Source organism: Meles meles, chromosome 21, assembly GCF_922984935.1.
Source record: "Meles meles chromosome 21, mMelMel3.1 paternal haplotype, whole genome shotgun sequence".
Lineage (NCBI taxonomy): Eukaryota > Metazoa > Chordata > Mammalia > Carnivora > Mustelidae > Meles > Meles meles.
The window spans coordinates 10,843,043-10,864,946 of NC_060086.1; the positions used below are offsets into that span (position 1 = coordinate 10,843,043).

Genomic DNA, 21,904 nt, shown 5'->3' on the forward strand with positions numbered 1-21,904 from the left:
CTGTGGTCATATGTTCCAGCAGATAGGGAGGGGATAGAAGGAAAACAATGCCTTAGGTGGAGGTCTTAGTTTGGGTTCCCCCAGAAGCAGACCTTGAGACAAGGATCCAAGTATAAATGGTTTATTTGTAGGTCGGTGGGTGGGGTGGAGGGTGGCAGGGTTGGGAAAGGGGTCAGGGAAGTTAATAAGAGGCATGTTATCAGACTAGTTATCACAATGGGCAGCTGGGACTTAATCCTGCTGGGGGACACTGGGAACAGTAGTATGTACCTCTACCCAAACCCACTTTCAGTCATTCAGTGACGTCTCATTGCTGGCTTGAAATTGGCCATGAGAGAGTTTATCCCATGGAAATCCAAAGACCCTACAAACCAGGGCTTTTAAATTTTTATTATTTTTTAAAATTTAACTTGGAGAGCCTACTGTTAGACACTTATCTGGAAGCCAGTACAGAACATGCCTCATCGTTAGGCCACCAAGAAGGGTGAGGGAGTTGAAGTATTTATTTGCCAATTGTCCTCAGTCACTGGTTGAGGGCTGCTTCTGGGGAGACATTACTTCCTGAGACTTGAGCCTGCCCAGTAGCAAAGCAGGTTCCAGAGCCAGGGGAGGCCCTCAGGCAAAGAAATGCACATGCTAACAGTTGAAATTCAAGTCAAAGCATAAAGTAATGACGGTGAGTTGGTATCTGTTGTGAGGTGTAGCGTCTGGGAGAGCAGGACTGTATTTCTCCATTAGTCAGTCCCTGTCAACCGAGAACTGTAGACTCACGGTATCAGGGAGACACCACTTACCTCTGTTTGAACTCTGGGTACTGCATCCTGTTTGGGAAGCCCTTTCTGCAAATACGGATGCCTTCCAGGACTCCGTTACAAGCCAGCTGGTGCATGATCAGGTGGGCGTCCACCACGCCTGCCAAGGGGGAGGGCACAGGGTGCCGTCAGGACTCTGGGGTGGGACAGGCTACTCCTTGCCACCGCAGAAAGCTAAGTGAGCATCTGTGTCATCAACCCCAGTCTTGTCCGATCACTGCCCAGGGAGCCCCACAATTCAGCCAACACCCAAAGCCCTCCCCAGTGTGACTTCCAGCTGGTGCCCACCCAGCCAAAAACATGATTTTTGCTTTACAAAGCAGCTAGAACATGAATTTTGGATGATCCATTTCTTTAAAGATTTTATTTATTTGAGAGAGAGCTAGTGCATAAGCGAGGGGAGGAGCAGAGGGGGAGAAAGAGGGACAAGCAGTCTCTACGCTGAGTACTGAGCCCCATGGGGGCTCCATCCCAGGACCCTGAGATCATGACCTGAACCAAAACCAAGAGTCAGATGCTCCACTGACTGAGCCACCCAGGTGCCCCTGGATGATCCATTTTTGGGGATCCCTTGGTGCCCTGCTTTGCCCCAGTCATCCCTCCTGATTAAACATGGACTTAATTCATACCTGGCTCACAGTTTGCACCCAACAAATGTTAGTTATTTTTATTAACTGTTACTGTTTCGGTGGGTAAAATTGTCCAAGTTTGAAAAAATTGGTGGGAAGAGAGGGAGGAGGAGAGAGAGTACTCGGGGTGCCTGGGTGGCTCAGTGGATTGAAGCCTCTGCCTTCAGCTCGGGTCATGATCCCAGGGTCCTGGGATTGAGCCCCGCATCGGGCTCTCTGCTCAGCAGGGAGCCTGCTTCCTCCACTCTCTCTCTCTCTGCCTGCCTCTCTGCCTACTTGTGATCTCTGTCAAATAAATAAAATCTTTAAAAAAAAAAAAGAGAGTACTTCATATTTCAAAAGTAACTAAACTTCTTTAAAGGGTCGGTACTTCATTTGAGCCAACACTAACTTCACAGAGCCCCACGATGTACCTGATTGCTTGAACTCGTTGGGCACAATGCAGCGGACAAAATGGGGAGCAGTGCTGTGGAGGGTGGTCATCAGCTTATTCAGCTGCTCCTGGGGACGGAGGAACAAGAAGCAGAAGGACTGAGTAGAGCTCAGTGTTGGTGTTGCAGGACACACACGCTCAGCAGAGCTGTGTATTTAAAGTTCAATTAGTTAAATTCAGATTGAGCTCTTCTGCCGCACCAGCCTCTTCTCCAGGACTTTCTTGCCACATCTGGCTAGTGGCTGTCATCATGGACAGCATCTTGGGTGGTGGCTGTCCTCTCAGAGGGACTTGCCCAAAGTGACATGGTTTTCTTGATATGGTTTTTCATGACAGGGCCCTTCTCACTCAATGCTGGCTCATCAGAGTCTCAGTACTAGAAGGAACCGTAGTACCTATGAGGATAAACCCCTGCCCGTTGTGACCTCCGACTAGTCGGTCCCTCCTTCTCAGCTTGGATAACTCTAATGACGTAGCCTGCTCTGCCTTCGGGCAGCCGGATCCTTGGGAAGTACTGAACTCTTCCTTTGTGCTGGTCATCTACACTTTGGAACATGTCCCCAGTCATGCCCCCAATCTGTGGAAGTTGTGATCAGCCCAGAAGGTCTGCCAGCCAACTCTAGGGCTCAAGATCTTAGGCACCGATATGTCCATTGATACCACTCTCTGGATTTCAGTCTGAAACGACTTGGTTGGACTGTGCCATCTCTAAGGGTCTTTTCTGCCCTGAGGTCCTGTGGTTCTGCGACCCCATCAGAAGGAAGCAGACTCCTTGAATGAAAGAGGCAGCCGTAGGCATAGAAATGAAATCATCCTGTCCTGGGCTGTGAGGTGGCAGGCGGACCACCATACCATTAGAAGGGAGGGTTCGATGGAGGGTAGGGCTCATTGGATGCACAGTGGCTTACAGGGAAGCCCCTACTCACCCTGTAGAAATTGGAGACTGTCATGAAGGAAGACCCTCTCTTCTGCTTCTTGCTTCCAGCTGAGGAAGAAAGACAAGCATGTTTCATGTCAGAACACAGCATAGGACATTAAGTGTTCTGTGTCAAGGAAATGCATTCTCTGGTTTAAAAAGCTTTTCTTGTGGGGGGGTGTCTGGGTGGCTCATTTGGTTAAGTGTCTGACTCTTGGTTTCAGCTCAGGTCATGATCTCACGGTCCTGGGATTGAGCTCTGCCTTAGGCTCCGTGCTCAGCGGGGAGTCTTTCTCTCCCTCTGCCCCTCCCCACACGCTCTCTCTCTCTCTTTCTCTCAAAAAAAAAAAAAAAAAAAAAAAAAAAAGGCTTTCCTTGGGACTAGGTAAGGTGGGGCCTTCACACCAGGAAAGAGAGATCTACCAAGGAATGAGTGAACGGGATGACTACCGCCTAATTGTCAAAAGGGGCATTATGCTCTTTAGAGAGTCTGTTTTCCCTTGTGGTTTAAGGCTACACAAGGGGACAAACTGTTCCCATTGCCTGGGAAGGAAGAGAAGCCCATAGACCACCTGGAGGAATTGCATGTTGATGATGAAAACATCTCTGAATTCGAGGAAATTTGAAGTTCTTGCCCTTCTGAGTGGCAGCCATATTGGGAAGCTCCCCCTGGGGTATTTCCCTGTGGGCCACAAGACCTCCAGGGGTAGAAGGCAGGGCTGGGCTTGGCCTTTGCCTCAGACAGAGGAGGACAGGGAGCAGAAAATAAGGACACAGCATTCGGGCCTCAACCCTTCCAAAGCAGGGTCACTCCACCTGTAGGTGATATGGGCCCAGCGACCAAATCAGTTGATGGAATTTCCCAGAATGTATCTGTATCTCTCCATTGCACCATCGTCCATGGCCTCCCTCAAGCAACTTGTCATTCATTTATCCATTTAGCAAGAGTTGAATAAGAGAGTTTTGTTTCCTTATTTCCATTTTGGTCACTAAAGGACATCAGCATGGGGAGACTGGACACAATTAGCACTCAGCTGTACCTGGAGCCTCCTCTTCTTTGAAGAGAAGGGCCAGGAGTCCCAGGGATGATTTCTGGAACAAGCCCACCACTGTTTCATTCAGGGGGTCTTTGTTCTTCTCCAGCCATCCTGTAATGTTGTAACCCACCTGGAGGGGGGGCAAGTGCCAGTGGTTACCTTCGGGTCTAGCCTCTGCCTTCCAGCTCCTGCAGACAGAACCTCTACCAACAGCTTAGCCTGCTCTGGGCTCCCAGGACCAACCTTCAACCCCATCTCCGGGGGCTTCCATTCTTGACATTTTCTGGAGTCCTGGGATGTCCCTGAACCACAGTATGAGGTGGAGGCCCCATTATCTGCTTTCTTGGGCATTCACATTTTGCCTGTTGAGGCCACCCTGTCTCCGAGCTTTTCTGACAAACCAGGACTCTAGCTACTTTCTGTCAGGCTGTGACCTTCTCTTGCATGTCTTGTTCTGCTGGACACTCCAAGACTGCCTGACCTCTGACTCTTCTGCTACCCAGGCGGATTTTCAGGCTCAGCCCTTGCTGTGAGTGACTGGCCTTGATCTGACCTACATGAAGAGCTTCAGACAAGGGTGTCTGGTTTCTCCTTGCTCAAGGGCACACATCCCTTGGACATTGCCTGGTGGAAGGGAGGGTTCCATCCATCCAGAACTGGGGGCTCCCTGTGCTCAGGTAGTTGGACATCCGTTAATTTCTGCTTCCCATTTGGCCCTAGCTGGAGGCAAAGAGGAAGCACTTTTCAGATTTTTCCACTGAGCATAGGGAACTGAAGGAAGCAGATAAGAAGCCAAAACCTTTGGGGTTTCCTTCTCCTATATAGCATATAGACGTTCATCACCTCTGGGCTTACTTTAGAGCCTTCTTAGCAGTGCAGAGGCCCCATTAAACTGGAATATTCCATTGCTACAAATACAGAGCTCTTGTCATTTCACTGTGGGAAGTGAGGTAGGCTCCCAACCCGCTGTTTGCTCTAGGCATTGGCACGATTCATTTTGCAAGTGATTGGCATTGTTATGGTTGATGAGATCATCAACTCCTGGCCCAATCCAACAGCAGCTTTTCTGACAGCTCTGTCCTAAGGCTGCTGTTTCCCTGCAGTTAAACCCGCAGAGCCTCAACAAACTCCGGTGGTAACAGGAGCCTTGGCATTTACGGCAATACTGCAATCCCAAGGAAACCAAACTCATTCTTAAAAGCTGGCTGAACAAACCTTGTCTCGCCTATCAATTATTCAAATAGAACCCGAGTCCTGGAGGCACTTAATTCCCTCTTCCCCAAGGACTAAGTTTGTCACGAGTGAAAAAGCCACTCTGAGATGTCATTTTGTTGGTTTGGTGGCCACGAGCTGTCAGAGCGCAAAGTTGGGGGATAATTGGTGGGCCGCGGTGTTTCTTTTCTCTTTTTGCGAGTGTTAGAAATTCTGTCCAAGATCTCAGTTCAGCCATCAAACCAAGGGCTGCAGACAATGGTGTAGCCCTGGCGGGTCTGAGGGCGTCAACTGCTGGCTGCTCCCTGATTGCTTTGGAAGTCTCAGAGAGGGAAGTGATGAGGAAGTATGAGTCAGAGGTCATTTCACCGAGCCAGTACCCCTATTATATGGTGACTGTGCTAGTTGGAGGCAGGGAGCATCAGAAAGGGCAGGGCAGGAAGGACCTACAGGACCCAGACCCTAATGCAGCAGGAAGGTGGCCACAGGGGGTGCCGAGGGGGTACTCACAGTGCCTGCGTAGTGGATGAGCTCAAAGTGGGCCTCAGGCCCCTTGCCTTTGCCCCCTTTGGGCTTGAGGAAGTTGCTGGACTTGCCCAGGTGGTTGTCATAGAGCGCTGCCTTGAAGGTGGCGTCGGTGGCCTTGGGGAAGACGCACTGTTCCTCCAAGATGGAGAAGATGCCCATGGGCTAGAAGGGAAGAGTAGTGGGTGGCGTTACAGGAGGCCACAGGACACCAACGGGGCCACTCCGGTGTTGGCGTGGGGGTGGTGGGAGGGGTGTCCCAGACACCCAGGTGGCCGGCCAGGAAGCAGAACTCTGGGCAAGGAGCCCTGGTAATGGTGCAGTAGCTCCACGGTCTGGTCTTCGAATGCTAAGGTCATCTAGATTGAAAGAGGCTAGAATTCATTGAATCTAACAGAAGGGACAATGGAGGTCAGAAGGGGCTACATGGCTCCCCAAATACTAACCCCTCCCAAACAGTGGTGTCAGGCAGGCTTGGCCCTCAGGAAAATGGTAAAGTCAATGACACCTGTCCTCTTTGTGTTTAACACTCTTCTATCCGCTCTTGCCCTCAAAGACATTCCTGGCTACCAGGGGCTGCAGATGGTTCTAGGTCTTTTCTCATAGAACAAGGGAGCTCATAAATGCTGTCCCTCCACCCCAGTCTATGGAGGGTCTGGATTTCTCAGGAATATTTCTGGAAGAGGGCAATGTTTAACCCCAAAGGTCAAACATGAGGACATTTCAGGTTCTGTGACAGCTGGATAGGGAGGTGTTTGTAGGTGTTAGGGGACAGGTGGATTGTGCACACAGCCTGTTTTTGGAGACTCTTTTCCTGGGAGGTTAAGGCTGGTCTCACATTGGAGACCCCTGGCTGCCTGGCCGGTAGCTTCCCTATGATGGCCCCTAGGCTGAGCCTCAAAGACGGCATATGTTTTTTGCTTCCTTTATTTTTTAAGTTTTTACTCTGAAATAATTTTAGGCTTGCAAAAGAGTGTGAAGCATTCCTACGTGTCTTTCATCTGACTTCTGGAAATGTTGATGCAACTGTGGTAACAATAATGAAAAACAGGAAATTAACATTGATACAATTCTATGAGTGGACTGTTCAGATTTTGTTATCTGTCCTGTTAATGTCCTTTTTCTATCCCTTTTCTGCATTTGATCAAACCATATATATTCTTGAAGTAGGCCCTTTGCTAAAATGTTTCCTATGGTACGATTATAGGGGTGGCCAGTAGACTGCCTGGGTTAGAACCTGACTCTGCCGTTCACAGGTTGTGTGACCTGGGACAAGTTACTTCCCTTCTCTGTGCCTCAATGTTGCTATCTATGAAATGGGTGTAATATATCACCACCACCCCCAACTCCCACCCCAAACACACACATGTGTGGTAGCTTAGGATGAGCCAGTGAGTCGAGGCATCCAACAGCCCACCTAACAGTCATCATTGCAAAACTATCATACCCATTTTGCAGAAAGAAAGCTAGAGGCCAGACCAACCAAGGTCGTTAGCAGTGCTGTTAGTGCCACCCCCCTCAGGCACCAGGGAAGTCCCCCTCTGAGCCCCCCTACCCCCCACCCACACTCAGGGCCCTGGCCTCTAAGCCCCACCTTGAGCAGCAGGTTACCTTTTCCAGGAGGTCAATGCAGGCCTGTAGGTCAAGGCCAAAGTCGATGAAGACCCATTCGATGCCCTCCCTCTTGTACTCCTCCTGCTCCAGCACGAACATGTGGTGGTTAAAGAACTGTTGCAGCTTCTCGTTGGTGAAGTTGATGCACAGTTGCTCGAAGCTGTTGAACTGGGGTGGGAGGGCAGAGAGCGGGACATCAGCCAGGACCCAGGCAGAGCCTCCCTGGGACCAGGACTGAGGGACGAGGCACAAGCCGAGCTCAGATTTGCTGTGGGCCAACCGTTGTCAGGTGCTGCTCCAGGTGCCCGAATGCTGACCACTGGATGGTCCTCCATCAGCCCTTCTCAGTTACCCTCCCCTGCAAAGGCCCCGAGCAGCTTAGAACCTGCAGAACAGGGTTGTGGGGGAGGGGGCAGAAGAGAGTGCAGGGGAGGGGGCACGGGAACATTCCAGCCGACATCGTGTTGATACATGTGTGACATGTATCAACATGTGATCCAGCTGACATCGTGTTGATACATGACATCACGTGGATCCATTTACACAAGGGAAATTGGCCAACACTTCAAATAAGGTTTTTCTTTCTTTCTCCTTTCCTCTTTTCCCTCCCTCCCTCCCTCCCTCATGTGGTTAATGAAAATCACTGTGGAAAGAATCACTTCTTCCCAGGATAGAATCATTTGAGAGGCATTACGCTTCTGACCCCCTGCGTGCCTCTGGACAGTTCACTCTCTGGGTGCAGTTTCTTTATCCTCATCCAGAGGATGAAAGGGTTTGAGGGGTTTACAAGCTTAAAAAAAAAAAAATCAGAGAGTGCTTTCTCTTAATGAAATCCCATGCTAAAGCCCCATGAAAAATAGGTTAGAGCAGAGGTGCCGTTGTAATCAGAGGGCACACTTGTGTGTCAGACCCTGTGTTAAGCTGCACCTGCTCAAAACCTTACAAGGCAAGAAGGAGTCGTGTCCCCATTAACAGGTAGAGAAAGAGAGGCACACAGCTTAGAAGTGGGCAAGCTGGGATTCGAACCCTGTTTGTTTATTGCACGCACTCTATTGTTGACACAGACCATCCTCCTTTCCCCTAGTCCATTCCCTGCTGGCCGTCAGGGAACCCAGTTTGGAAACTCTAAACCTCCTTCCGCCTCTGAAATTAAAGGATTCTATTGTAGATGGCAGTCAGATTAGCCCTTTAGAGCCTGAAAGAAATTGGGCTAAGCTTTTTTTTTTTTTAAAGTGGCCTCCATGCCCAGCATGGAGCCCCTGGGGCCTGAACTCATGACCCTGAGATCAAGACCTGAGCCAAGATCAAGAGTCAGATGCTGAACCAAATGAGGCACCCAGGTGCCTCTGGGCTAAGCTGTTTAAAAAAAAAAAAAAAAAAATCCACCTGTGGCCAGTAGAAATCTTAAAATAATAGGATAGTGGAGTGGAAAGGACTTTATATAGATCATCTCTTCCAATCTGTTCATTTTAGAGTTGAGAAAACTAAGGCTCCGAGAGGGGTAGCTACTATCCTAAGGCCACACAGCTAGCTGAGGGCCAACCTGAGTCCAGAACCAGATCTACTGACTCCTAATCATGCTGCCTCCAGTTACAGAGGTAAAATATTCCCGACCCACAACACCAGTCTGTGAGGAGACCTGAGTCTCTCTCGTGTTGGAAAGAAGTGGGAGGCTACCAGTGTTGTGCTGGCCAATCAGCTTACTCTCTCTCAAAAACAAGAGGAAGGAAGGAAAGAAAGAAGGAAGGGAGGGAGGGAAAGAGAGGAAAGGAAAAAGAAAGAAAAACCTTATTTGAAGTGCTGGCCAATTTCCCTTGTATAAATGGATCCACGTGATGTCATGTATCAACACGATGTCAGCTGGATCGCAAAATTCTTGAAAACTCAACGGTCAGCTCTCACGAGCCAGTACAGGCCAGCCCCAGCATGTCACCATTCAGTCCAGTCTGTTTACCCTATTCTTCATGATTTGGCGCCATACAAATGAAGATGGAATTTTCTGGATGCCCAAAGTCAGAGACCCAAGAGCAAACAACTGAGATCAGCCCGCCCCAGGTCCAAGATGAGAAACAAGAGAACTTGGTGAAAAGTAGCTTTTAAAAGGAAAATGGTCACCCCCAAAGCAGAAACAGAATGCCAGGGCTGGCACACCTCAAAGATCTCGAAGCCAGCGATGTCCAACACCCCGATGAAGAATTGCCTCTGCATCTTGGTGTCCAAGGTCTTGTTGATCCTGACCACTAGCCACTTGAACATCTTGTCATAGACGGCTTTGCCCAGAGCCCCGATGGAGTTGTTGCACTGTTCCATGTTCTGGCCCTTTTGCACAAACTCATTGCCTACTTTGACCCGGGGCCTGGTGATGCCCTTCTGGAGCTCCCCAGAATTGAGACCCATGAGATGGGAGACTTTGTCAGCCACTGAGTAGGGACAGAAAAAGCAGGTGAATGAGAAACATGACATCCTGACCCGGAGAAACCCAGCACCATCTATCATGGTTAGGGAAGGGAGGAAGGAGAGGGAAGCAGAGACTCTATGTTGCCCATGAGAGAAGAGACATCTGAGAGGGTTTTTCATACTCACTCAAGGTCAAATGGCAAAGCAGAGCATGGAAACCAAAATCGTTACTCTGACTCTCTGTCACATTGAGATTATCAATGTCTGGATGTCCAAGAAATATTGTTGATTACAGCACATCTCTGAAATGTGCACAAAGCCTCAGAGAGTCCTGAACCCCTGCCACTGGCCCCCTCCTCCTTGAAGAGTCACAGCCAGACACCTACCCTCCGTGGTGTCCACTTCAGCTTGCTCTTCTCTGGGCTTCTGCTTGAACTTCATGTTCCCAAAATGCATGATGCCCCCCGTCAGCTTATAAACGCCAATCTTCTCCTCTGGGCTGAAGCCCAGCACATCAAAGGCGACCTATAGGGAAGAGAAAGTCAGGACACTCTTGGCTTCTTACCCCACAGAATAGAGGCCATGGCCCTGCAGCTGTGGGAGTGGCACCGGTGGGCCATGGTGACCACGGTGGTATGGCGTGTGCTCTGGAGGTCAAACACACCCTGGCCTGGAGGCAGGTCAGTTTTCCTCCAAGGAGCCCAGACCAGATGCTCAGCAGTGTAGTCATTGTATTTCTTTACTCTCCCTGGTCTCTGTTTAGTCATCAGCAAAAGGGGGGTCATAGGTGGTCATAAGGATAAACCAGAATGATGTTTCAACGTTTAGTCCAATGCTTAATACATAGCACTTGAGAGATAATGACAAACGGGAAATCACATTATCATCACCGTCATTATTACTGCTAAGGCTTCACGGTAGGTACCGGGAGAGGGAAAGGCAAAGGCGCATCAGAAATTGATGCTAATGTCAGACCCCAACAGAAGTTACAGGTGCTCAGTGTCATATGAGGAGAGAGGGGGTACAGTAGGAACTGCAGAGGCGGGAGGGTCGTTCCTAGCCAGGCTGGAGTACGTGGCCCGTTCGGTTCCTTGGAATTCTAGTTCGGTTCTGCTTGCTATGCCAGGTGAGAGAGGTGCCAGCTGCAGCCCCAGAGATCTCCAGGGGAGAATGTGGGCTATTGCCTGGCTGCTGGGAGTGGTCCCCACCCCGTTTGGGTCCCCACCCCAGGTGGCAGTGCGTGCAGGGCCCCCATAGTCTCTGTCTTGACTCTCCCTGCCACATGCCCGCCCGGAGGGTCCACTCACATCTGTGATCTGCAGCTCCTCCCCGTCGTCCATATTCTCCACCACCGTGACGCCCTGGCTCACCCAGTGGTACTCCTTAGGGTTGGGGACCAGCAGCAAACTCTCTGCCAAGAGCAGGAAAGCAGGTTAGCAGCTGAGTGATGTGTGGTTTTCTTCTCTTTCCATTTTAAGCCGGATCCCTGTGCCCAGCATGACAGTGGGTATCATGGGGTTACAGAGCTGGATAAAACAGGGTCTCTCTGGGTCACGGGGGGACTTGAATAGGACACAGGATGAGCTTTAGGGTGAAAGGAGGGTCTCAGTCACTTGGTTGTGTCCTTCACTACTTGGCCCAGTACTTGGTGCCTATTGGGCCCCCCGTAGATATTTTTGGAATAAATTAATTCCTATCTTTCTCTTTCCTCTGTCCAATAAATAGCAGTTTACCCTCTAAGGCAGAAGGTAACACAGTGTCTGCAGTGGGCAGTAACAATCACTTGTACATGGTACGCACGGATACTGTTGCTTTTATAAAGAAATATACTCACTTCTATTTTTCTTCATATGTGTGCCCCTCTTGGTCTATCTTTGTTTTTCCACTTTTGGAAGAAACGTGGGTGCAAGAAATACTTTCATGTGCCTTCATCTCTACTGTTGGGAAAAACTAGAGCCGGAGAAGGAAGATAAATATTGGCTGTCACCCTGCTCTAGGGTCGGGGAGGCAATAGGGCCTGGTGGGGAGGGTGGTAGACAAGAGAGCTTGCCCTCCATCCGAAGGGCCCACCAGCACTCAACTGCCTTGATTAGCACCTTGTGCAACGGCAGGCCCATGGGTACCAGATCTTTTTTTTTTTTTTTAAGATTTTATTTATTTATTTAACAGACAGAGATCACAAGTAGGCAGAGAGGCAGGCAGAGAGAGAATGGAAGGGAAGCAGGCTCCCTGCTGAGCAGAGAGCCCGATGTGGGGCTCGATCCCAGGACCCTGAGATCATGACCTGAGCCGAAGGCAGAGGCTTTAACCCACTGAGCCACCCAGGCGCCCCAGTACCAGATCTTTTGCTACTCCAGAGAAACCAAGAAGATAATGGTGGTTTGTGTGTGTGTGTGTGTGTGTGTGTGTGTGTGTGTGTTTTAATGTGAAGTCTTCCAATTTCAAAATGCTATCCATTAATTAAAAAGGACAGTGTGTCTGACACAGATAAAGCCCAGTTGTGAGTGGGGAATGGTACCTAGTCTCTGGTAGGGTTAAGAGGTGTGTATGCGGAAGACTGATCTCTCCCCTCACTTTTTACCCTCAGCAGGTCTGCCATGACTAGTTGAGCAGGTTGATGGCTGCACAAGAGCATCTAGGTGAATGAGTATACTTTGCTCATCAGATTATGCACTCAGTGTGGGCTGTGTCCACCCAGAGGGGAGCCTCTTGTTATCACACATGAGATGGTCCTGGGCTGACCTCTCTGCTCCTGTCTGAGCACTGGGCCCAGAGGCAGCAGGTCCAAGACCCATACTGCAGATCTGTGTCTCAGCCATGAGTTGCAGGCATTCCAAAATCCCATCTGTGGTATGGGCCAGCAGTGGTGTTTGGTCTCATGAGGCCATTGTGAAGATGGGATGTGAGTAGAACTTTGAGAAAGTTTTGTGTAACCTATACATGTAACTCAAAGGGATTCCTGCAGAACCACGGAAGCGGGGGGGGGGGGGGGTTGTTACTGGACCCTCTGTCCTCAGGAGCTGTTTTGTTACTGAAAAAAGAGGAAAGGCAAGTTAAGGGCAGGCAGATAGACATAAAGATCTTTACCAATAAGTTCAGGTTTCTTGTTAGAGAGAATCTGGTAGAAAATATGGTAGCCCCTCTCAGCGGCTTGCTGTGAGATGACACGAGATTTCTCTAAGAGATCTGGAAAGGAAGGTGCAAACATGTCCATAAATACAGTCCCATTCTCTCTGGAGTGCAGGGTGCCACAGCCAACGGGCTCCCCTCTCCACACAGCCCCACGCAATAGCCAGTCCAGGGGCTGTTCCCTCTGCCCCGAGCATGGCTGCTGGGGGCCTGATTGTCCATGGAGGGGAGCCCAAGAGCCTGGGAGCAGGGTCAGCCCCCCAGGCATGAGACAGCACTGGGCCCCACACACTGTGTAGCTGGTCCCATCCCAGAAGAACCCCCAAAGGGGGCCAGACTCACAGCTCTCAATGTCTGCTCCGGCCAGTTTGCCTGTCGTTCCAAAGTGGATTCGGATGAACTTGCCCTGAGCAGGGAGGAGAGGGCTATGAGGGAGGATACAGGTAGTTCTAGACCCACAGAGTCCCTCATTGCAGCTCCCCTGAATTCCAAGGGTCCTATTGGGAACATAACTGGGCCAGACTTCACTGTTTGTGGAGCTGTGGATTTCCCACACAGAGGGGCAGAGAAGATGCATGGGGCTTGGAGCAAAATTTAGGGTCTGTGGGGTAACCCCACTGGGCATTTGTGGGGAGAGGAGCACTGGCAGGAGGGGCTGGGACCTCTGGGAAGCATGCTTAGAGGCAGGCATGGGGGGAATTTGGCCAGCAGGTATAGGAAGCACATTACGGAGTCTCCTTACTGACACACTGCATCCCTCTCCCTGAACTTTGGTAGAACCACCGGGAAATTCTCCTGGAAATCGGTGTCTCTGTGTCTCCATCCCTACTGCTCCTCCCCATCTGCCCCTCACCTCTATTTCTCACCTGCCTTCCCTTCCTCCCTGCCCAGCTCTGTTTACCTAGGCTCCCTGCCAACCCACTGGCTCAGGCGATGATGGGCCCAAGCAGGAGACTGGGAATCAGGAGGGAAGCCCAGGCATTTCTCCTCCCTGGACAGCACCTCAGGTAGTGGAAGGTAGAGCTCCCACAAGAGGACTGAGCTGGCTCCAGAATCCACCAGGGCCCTGGGGACAGCACGTTTCCTGCATCCCTCCAACGGGCCAACAGTGGTGTTTGGAGGGGAGGAATGAGGGGAGGTGTCTACAGCTTTCAGCCGATGTGCATCTCTGGCTCCCCTGTCTGACTTCTCAGCCCTTCCATCACCGTCACTGCTTTCTCCATCACCAAGTCTCTGCTTGAAACATCACTGGATTTAAATACTGATGTGATTGTGTTTGATATAGACCCTGACAGATAAAGACGTTAAAAATCTCTGGGAAGGAGATGCAATGACTCTCTTCATTCTATTTGCATGTTTAAATCAACCCCAATTTCCTTACCTGGAATGGGGTGACACCTATCCCCCCTCCCCTCAAGGGGCCACCGTTGCCGCTGCTCACACTTACAAAGCGAGAGGAGTTGTTGTTCCTGATGGTCTTGGCATTCCCGAAAGCCTCCAGCACAGGGTTTGCCTGGATGATTTGATCCTCCAGGGACCCCTGACCCAGAGAGAAACGCAAGGTTGGGTGCTGCCTGGAGAGTCAGGGCTTTCACAGCACTGTGGCTTTGGAGCCAGGAGCCAGGAGGGGAAGGGCCTTGGGAGGCCTGGAAATCGGGGCAGGAAGGAACCCGGGAAGAGGGCCACCACCTGATGACCATTCCCTGCGGCCCTGACATGGGAGGGGCACCTGGCAGATGACAGGCCTTGCTTCTTAGCTGTTCTGTACTTTGTGATTGCAGGAGAGACTCCCGAGGGAGCCTGAAAACCCTTCCCAGGGCATCCCTGGTCTTCCTTACAAACTCTCCTTTGCTTTGTGGGCTTTTATAGATGCCACTGGCCCAGCTGTTGCTCCTTGGGCCCCCAGGCCACCAGGGTCTGCAGCAGCAGCTGAGGGGGAGCTGCTGTTCCCCGTTCTCCCCTGCCAGGCACCAGTGTCTCTGCCACCTGCCCTTCTGGGGACGGACGTGACCTGGGACAGTAGAATAGATCCTGTAGGAGGAGACCCAGGTCTGTGGCCTCCTTCTCCCTCTGTGGTTCACCCTTCTCTCCAAGCCTGTCTACTCCTCTGTTAAAAGGCCCAAACCCACAGGACAGCTGTGAGGGTCACATGGGCTCTGCTGTGTGTGCCCCCCGCCCCGTGCGTGCCCATCTGTGTGTGCCTGAAAACAGGGTGGGCTGGCATGACAGACTCTGAGGGTGCCCGTTGGTCCTACCTTTCCACCCGAGGACTGTTTGCCAGTTCCTCCGACGTTTGCAAAGTATTGAATGACCTTCTTCGTGTTCTCAGTCTTGCCAGCACCAGATTCTCCACTGCAAGTGGAAAATCGAAGCAGGCAAGTGAAGCACAAAGAGGGGATTGGCCACAGAGAAGCAAAGCAGTATAAGTTGCAGGCTGAGTGTCACCATGATTCACCCTCAGCCGGGATAGGGACAGACGGTTTGGGGGTGGGGGTGGGGGACACAGAGGCCCCCCCCCGCCCAGTTTCACAGGTGCAGCCTTGATGTCCTGCTAAGCCCACTCACAACCTGCAGATTTCCATACAAAGTCCCACCAATTAATTCTAAGAAGGCTTAATTACATGTGTAAGACACAAACCTAATTATATGTATGTAGACTGAGAGACAGAAGGGACACTTACGTGATTAGCATCGACTGATTTTCACGATCTGCAGGGAAGAAGACAGCAACAGGAAGATGTAATTAGGAAACACTTAGAAACTAGACATTTGACATCGCCCTGGCCAATCGGTCCGCATCTCCCTGCATCCCACTCAGCTGGGAGGTGGGGTGCAGCGACCACCAGAGGCCCAGACGCCCGTGTCTGGTGGGGTCCATGGCCACATGCCTACCACTGCAATTTACAACCCTATTCTATTTAACTACCCAGTCATAAGCAACATAAAAATCACTTCATGGGCCACCATGCCACATTGCAGAGATCATACAGGGAATGGTTAAGTATTGACTTGAATCCTGGGCAAGTTACTTAACCTGGCATCCCATGTTTCTGTAAAGCTTAGAAGGGATGCGGTGTGAGGTAGGGCTGGTACTTAGCAAGTGCCCTGCGCCCTTACTGGGCCCTGGTACCCAGTTTAACATCACATCTTGCCACTTCTCAGCACGTAGCAAAGAACTTCAATGGGTAGCGTGGAGTCAGGGTTTGGACTGGGCAGCCCATGATTCTAAAATGCTTGGAGCCAATGGCAAAAAGAGTTTTTGTTGCCCACCCTGAGAGCCCTAGCAGGCCCTGCTGTACTCACTCATGAGCATGTCGTGGTAGGCGTTGTCAGAGATGGAGAAGAGGTGGGGTGGCATCTCTGTGCGCTTTTTGCCTTTGTACATGTTTGCCACGCGGGCTCCGTAGATGGGCAGCCACTTGTAGGGGTTGACTGTCACACAGAACAAGCCCGAGTAGGTCTGGTGGGAGGTGAGGAAGACTGTTAGCTGGCCTTTCCTCCTGATGTCCTCTTCCCTCCAAGCCCTATCCTGTCCTAGAGCAGCCTGGGTGGGGAGCGCGCTGCCAACCTGGAGAGGTTCAGTAGCATCCCCTCCTGGAGGCAAAATCTGTATTGGAGCATCTAGTCAGCGAGCAAAACAATCCTTAGCTTTCATATATTTGTTTCATTTTCTTCTGGTTTAATTATTTGCGTAGATAACACAGTCACTGCAAGGGCAAATATGCAGGAAAGGTCTCCCCAGCTGCTCGGTGTCCAACTCCTCCTCCCTCTGGGGAAGCACCGTGTTAATTTCTAACACCCCCTTCCATGGTTTTTGATGCATATACAAAGAAATCCAGGGATGCGTTCTTACCCACCTGACTTCTTGTTTTTAAAGCAAAAGATAGCTTTCTATAATACTGTTCTATATCTTGCTTTTCCCGTTTAATCTATCTGGGAGATTTCCATGAGAATTCACAGAGAGACTTCTGGGGTGTTTTAACAGCTGCAAAGCCCTCCCTTGGTGGACACATTTCACCCCCCCACCCCACCCCTAGTGGACAGCTTGGTTTGAACTACTCTTAAGAAGAGGCATCATCTTCTCTTTTCATCACAAGGCAATTTTGTAAGGAAATTGTCCCAGTAAAAAGAAAAGAAAATCAGAAAAACCAATGAAGTAGTAGAAGAAAGGGGAGAAAAAGAGAGGGCAGAAAACAGCCACGTCCATGGGTCCCCATCCATGAGTTCCAAACTGTCTCCTTGCCGGACCCTCACACCCACCTGATAGCCCAGCCCCGACACTGTGCCTCTTTTCAGTTAGACTTTAAAACCTTCCGCCTTGACCCAAATGGGAATAAATGCCTCCCTGCCTGACGCCAGCTTCTTCTTAGCATAGCTGCCATATACATATTAAGTTTTTATGAGGAATCTTATTAAACAGAAAGTGACCCAAAGAAAGAGAAACAAAGATGAGATAGAGCTCACTTAAGGAGTTGAGAGTAGGACACACAGTGTATCGCCCTGGGACCCCTGCCACTGAGTCACTCTTTCCCGCCAGTCCTGTCTGAGGGTGGGGGTGAGGCAGACAGCAGATGGATGGATGGTTGGTTGGATGGACGGACAGACAGGGGGTGACATCTAACAAGGCCATATGATGTCACCAGAGGGAAAATGATGTCTTGATGGGAGAGTCTGCAGTGGTGTAGTGGGGAGGAAGACTCCTGGATGGCAACCTCAGCAAAAGGTATACCAGCTGCCCGTGGAGATGGCACCATCACTGAGACATTGAAGGCTTGGAGTGGAAGTTCTAATGCATCAGAAACATGGTCCCTTTGCCCTTGTCTGAGCCATACCGTGTGACGGTTGCTGGGAAGGTAGAGTAGCAGCTGTGCCCTTCCCATCAGGAGGGGCGCAGAAGGTCAGCAGCCACCCCTCGTCCCCACCGCCAGCCCTGGAGAACTCACATAGATCCTCATGTTGGTGTAGCGTTGGCGCAGGTTGTTCAGGACGCTGGCCTCATTCAAGAAAGTCATGTCTGCCATGTCACTGGCTTGGTAGAATTTGGGTGGGTTCATCTGCTGGACATCATCCTTCTTCACAGTGAGAGTCTGGGTGGGGGAGTGTCAAGGCACAACAGGAATAAGGGAACAGTACGGTCAGCAGCCATGTCAGCCTCTGGCACAAGGTACCACAGACTCTCTGGTATCTTGGAATGAGCTGGAGTCAGGTGACCAGTGGGCCCGACTCCTGGTCCAGCCATGTCCCACTGTGAGGCTTGGGCTGATGCGAGACCTCCAAGGCCACCCAAGTCCAGGTTGCCCTTCCTCTGAAAGAGGGATGACAGGAGCTTCCTTGGCTGGTTGCGGCAAGAACTATTATTAACTTAAGCGGGATCATGTAAAATACCTTATAAGCTATTAAGTTCCATCCCTACCTTCAGAGGATCTCTGGACCCTGCTTCTCTTCCTGCCATGTCCGTGCTGACAGCTGAGCAGAACTTGCTTTTCAATCCCAGGGACACTTTGCAGAGATGTGACTCTTGGCTCTCTGCCTTGAGAATTGGCAGTGGTTTCTAAACAGTGTGAACTTCTTCATTGAAAAAAAAAGGAGGGGGCGCCTGGATGGCTCAGTTGGTTGAGAGTCTGACCTTTTTTTTCTTTTTTTAAAAGATTTTATTTATTTATTTGAGAGAGGAGAACATGAGTGGGAAAAGGGGCAGAGGGAGAAGGAGAAGCAGACTCCCCAGTTGGTGCCAAGCCTGACATGGGGCTCGATCCCAAGACCCTGAGATCATGACCTGAGCCAAAGTCACACGTTTTTATTTTTATTTTTATTTTTTTTAAAGATTTTATTTATTTATTTGACAGACAGAGATCACAAGTAGGCAGAGAGGTAGGCAGAGAGAGAGAGAGGGAGAAGCAAGCTCCCCGCTGAGCAGAGAGCCTGATGTGGGGCTCGATCCCAGGACTCTGGGATCATGACCTGAGCCGAAGGCAGAGGCTTTAACCCACTGAGCCACACAGGTGCCTCCAAAGTCACACGTTTAACCAACTGAACCACCCAGGTGCCCCTGAGCTTCCGACTCTTGATTTCAGCCCGGGTCATGATCTTGGGCTTGTGGGATCAAGTCTCTCATTGGGTTCCATGCTCAGTATGGAGTCTACTTGTCCATCTCCCTCTGTTCCTCCCTCTGCTCTTGCTCTATCTCTAAAATAAATAAGGGGTTGCCTGAGTAGTTATGTCAGTATAATAATAATACTATATATATAATATTGTAATATATAACAATAATAATAAAATAAAGTAAATAAAATCTTTAAAAAAAAGACATTTCCCTGCTCCCCCCAAGCCACCTTAAAGAATAAAATTGAGGGGCGCCTGGGTGGCTCAGTGGGTTAAGCCTCTGCCTTCAGCTCAGGTCATGATCTCAGGGTCCTGGGATTGAGCCCCGCATCGCATTGGGCTCTCTGCTCAGCAGGGAGCCTGCTTCCCCCTCTCTCTGCCTGCCTCTCTGCCTACTTGTGATCTCTGTCTGTCAAAAAAATAAAAATAAAATCTTTAAAAAAAAAAGATTTGAAAAATAAATTTTTAAAAAAGAATAAAATTGAAAGCAAGTGAGCAAACAAGACCAAAATAATAATAATAATAATAATAATGCTACAAAGAATCCTGAGCAGTAAATGTGTCAGGGTGAAAGTAGTAGTACAGGGTTAGGATCCTGGAGTGCCTGAGCACGACAGGCAAACCCCACCCTCCCTCTGCGCCCCAATTTCTTCATGTGTAAATGAAAACTAGCACCAGCTCTTAAGTTCCTGCATCTGGGACCAAAGCTCAAGCCATGTGATCCAGAAAATAAACATCTTTGACAAGCTGCCTATAGCCCGAGATGTGAGGCTTGAACACGCACTGGGATTTCTGGGACTTTTAATAATTTATGAGTCCACTAGGCAGATAACTTGAAACCTTGACAGTTCTGGAAAATCTACCACTAATGGTCACCACACCCATGGTAAATCAAGAGCTGGTTTTTATTCCGAGTCCATTTCTGGGAGTTCCCAGATCTCTGCGCCTCGCCTTCAGGCAAACACTTCTCTCTCTCCCTCCCTCTCTCTCTCTCTCAGTGGAGGCAGAGGACAGGGGCCTTTACCTTTCTCTTAGAGGTCAGGTGAGTCAGTCTTTGTCCCAGACCTGCCGTGCTCACAGAAGTTATGCACTGTCCTTAATGTGTATCCCAACCAGGGCCCCTGGGGATCCAAGCTCTCGTACATTACTCCTCACAACACCGCAGTGCTCTGCCCTTCTGAAAAGTCGGTTCTCCAGAGAAGTCAGCTTGACTTTCATATTCCAGTCCCCTAGAACCCGGGGATAGCCTCATCTCCCTGCTGCTGCTCCCCTCAAAGTGAAGCAAAGCACAGATCTCAGCTCAGCAGCTGCAGGTTCTGATCGCAGGTCTCTGGCCTCTTGTCTTCCTGACACAGACTGAGGGCCAACTCACACTCCTGCTGCTCGGCCCACCACGGGGAAATGGTGTTGTGACTTGGGGGCACGTGGGTGTTTGCGCCCAATACAGCTAGGTTTGAATCTGAGCTCGGCGTTTCCTGTCTTTGTGACCATGGGCAAGTTACGTAGGGCCTCCTTCATCCTTTACAAAATATTAACACCTAAAATCCCACTACAGAAGATCATTGAAAGGATTAAACAAAACATCCAGTGCCTCACCAGGAGTCTGCCGTAGGGCAGCGGTTTAACCAACCAAACTTTCTATCCACTCTCTCAAGTCCTCCCCACAGTCAGAAACCAGTGGAGACCAGTAGAGAGAGAGGCATGCTGGTAAACCAGCTATATGGGCTGGGGCGGGGAATCCCTGATTTATACCATTTGTCAAGACATCAAGCTGCCAAAAGTTTAATACTCGGCTGCAAAGTGCTGGTTGTTTAGCGTTGGGTGTTGGGTGCTCACAAGCCAGGACAAGCCAGCTCCAGCACTGCCGCCATGCGGCAAGGGACTCCGAGCCTCCCTCTGTGGGCACGCAGGTGGAGAGCTCCCTGAGTCAGCCAGGGTGTTCTGGGCCCTGCCTCACGTTCCTCATGCCGCTGTGAGCACACAGTGCGACGTCTGCGAGGCTTACTGCCGTGCCCCATGAAAGTAACTCTCACACAATCTTGTGCACGTGCATGCTATTTCAGAGCATACGATGTACTTGCGTGTGTCCTACCATGTTGGATTCTCTACTGGGAGAGAGTCAAAGCTCAAGGAGGGCAGGTGTCTTGCCCAGGGCCATAGTTCAAGTGTAGTCAAGTCAGCACACAGGATTCAGAGGCATCTGCCCTCTTACCATCCTGCCTCTTGAGCATGGACAGCAGAGCCTGGGTGTCTGCCACTCCCTAAGCTCAGTTTCTTCCTGGAGATTATTCCCCACTCACCTGGTTGTTGACTGTCTTCACAGTGACCTGGTCGCCCTGTTCAGACTGGATCTCCCCAGCAACGAAGCCCTCTTTCTCGTCTTTGACCCAGCAGGACTTCTTGATGTCATAGGGCTTGTTCATGGCTTCGATCCTCTCCTTTTCTGGAGGTGCCAGGAAGGGCATCGGGTCCACATCGTCCCCACATTCACCTTTGTATCCACCAGGCATCGCGGCTTGGCTGATGGAGGAGCAGGAGGGAACCAAGGGAGGGAACCAGGTCTTCCCTGGGTGCTATAGGGAAGAACAAGGACATTTTGCCAAGACTGATGGGTAGGCTGCAACAAATGCCCCAAGAGAGATGGGGTTGCTTCTCTCAGGTCACTTTGGATGTCTTATGGCATTAGGTCTTAATAATCAAGAATTAGAAATTAGTTAATAGCACCTCAGTGTTGTTATATCCCCCCACCAACTGCAAAATACTGTTGCCACCTGTCCTTTCATATGCCTCTCACACTAAGGCTGTGAGGAAGGGATCAGGAAACTCATTTTACGGAGGAGAAGACGAGAGCCTGGGGAGGCTAAAGCAAGGATTTTAACCATGAAATTGGTACAAGAAAACAATTACTACTTGGTTTTTGCTTTCCCTTAAGGTATGAACAGAGGCCACAAGGCAAAGTAGGACCCCAGTAACACAGTTCCTGTTGGGTTTGTCCCCAGCAGAAAGCACAGCTAATCTTTCATTTAAGCCTGGTTGGAGACATCTTAAAATATTACTTACCCTCATCCGAACTTTGAAATCATGGTCTTATTAGATCC

General features: G+C 50.2%; 1 protein-coding gene across 1 annotated transcript in view; it reads right to left on the reverse strand.

Annotated features, from left to right (window-relative positions):
• Positions 1–21,316, reverse strand: part of LOC123933857 (myosin-16) — a 58,934-nt gene extending 37,618 nt beyond the window's left edge. The window contains exons 1-17 of the mRNA XM_045993531.1: positions 21,107–21,316; positions 17,648–17,791; positions 16,008–16,164; positions 15,386–15,413; positions 14,960–15,056; positions 14,152–14,244; positions 13,047–13,110; positions 12,663–12,761; positions 10,883–10,986; positions 9,962–10,100; positions 9,330–9,598; positions 7,176–7,346; positions 5,550–5,729; positions 3,831–3,957; positions 2,801–2,859; positions 1,855–1,942; positions 795–912 (exon numbers count right to left, since the gene is read on the reverse strand). Of these exons, the coding sequence (XP_045849487.1) occupies positions 795–912; positions 1,855–1,942; positions 2,801–2,859; positions 3,831–3,957; positions 5,550–5,729; positions 7,176–7,346; positions 9,330–9,598; positions 9,962–10,100; positions 10,883–10,986; positions 12,663–12,761; positions 13,047–13,110; positions 14,152–14,244; positions 14,960–15,056; positions 15,386–15,413; positions 16,008–16,164; positions 17,648–17,791; positions 21,107–21,316 (2,147 nt within the window). The remainder of the gene's footprint in view (positions 1–794; positions 913–1,854; positions 1,943–2,800; positions 2,860–3,830; positions 3,958–5,549; positions 5,730–7,175; positions 7,347–9,329; positions 9,599–9,961; positions 10,101–10,882; positions 10,987–12,662; positions 12,762–13,046; positions 13,111–14,151; positions 14,245–14,959; positions 15,057–15,385; positions 15,414–16,007; positions 16,165–17,647; positions 17,792–21,106) is intronic.
• Between the last annotated feature and the right edge of the window lie 588 nt (positions 21,317–21,904).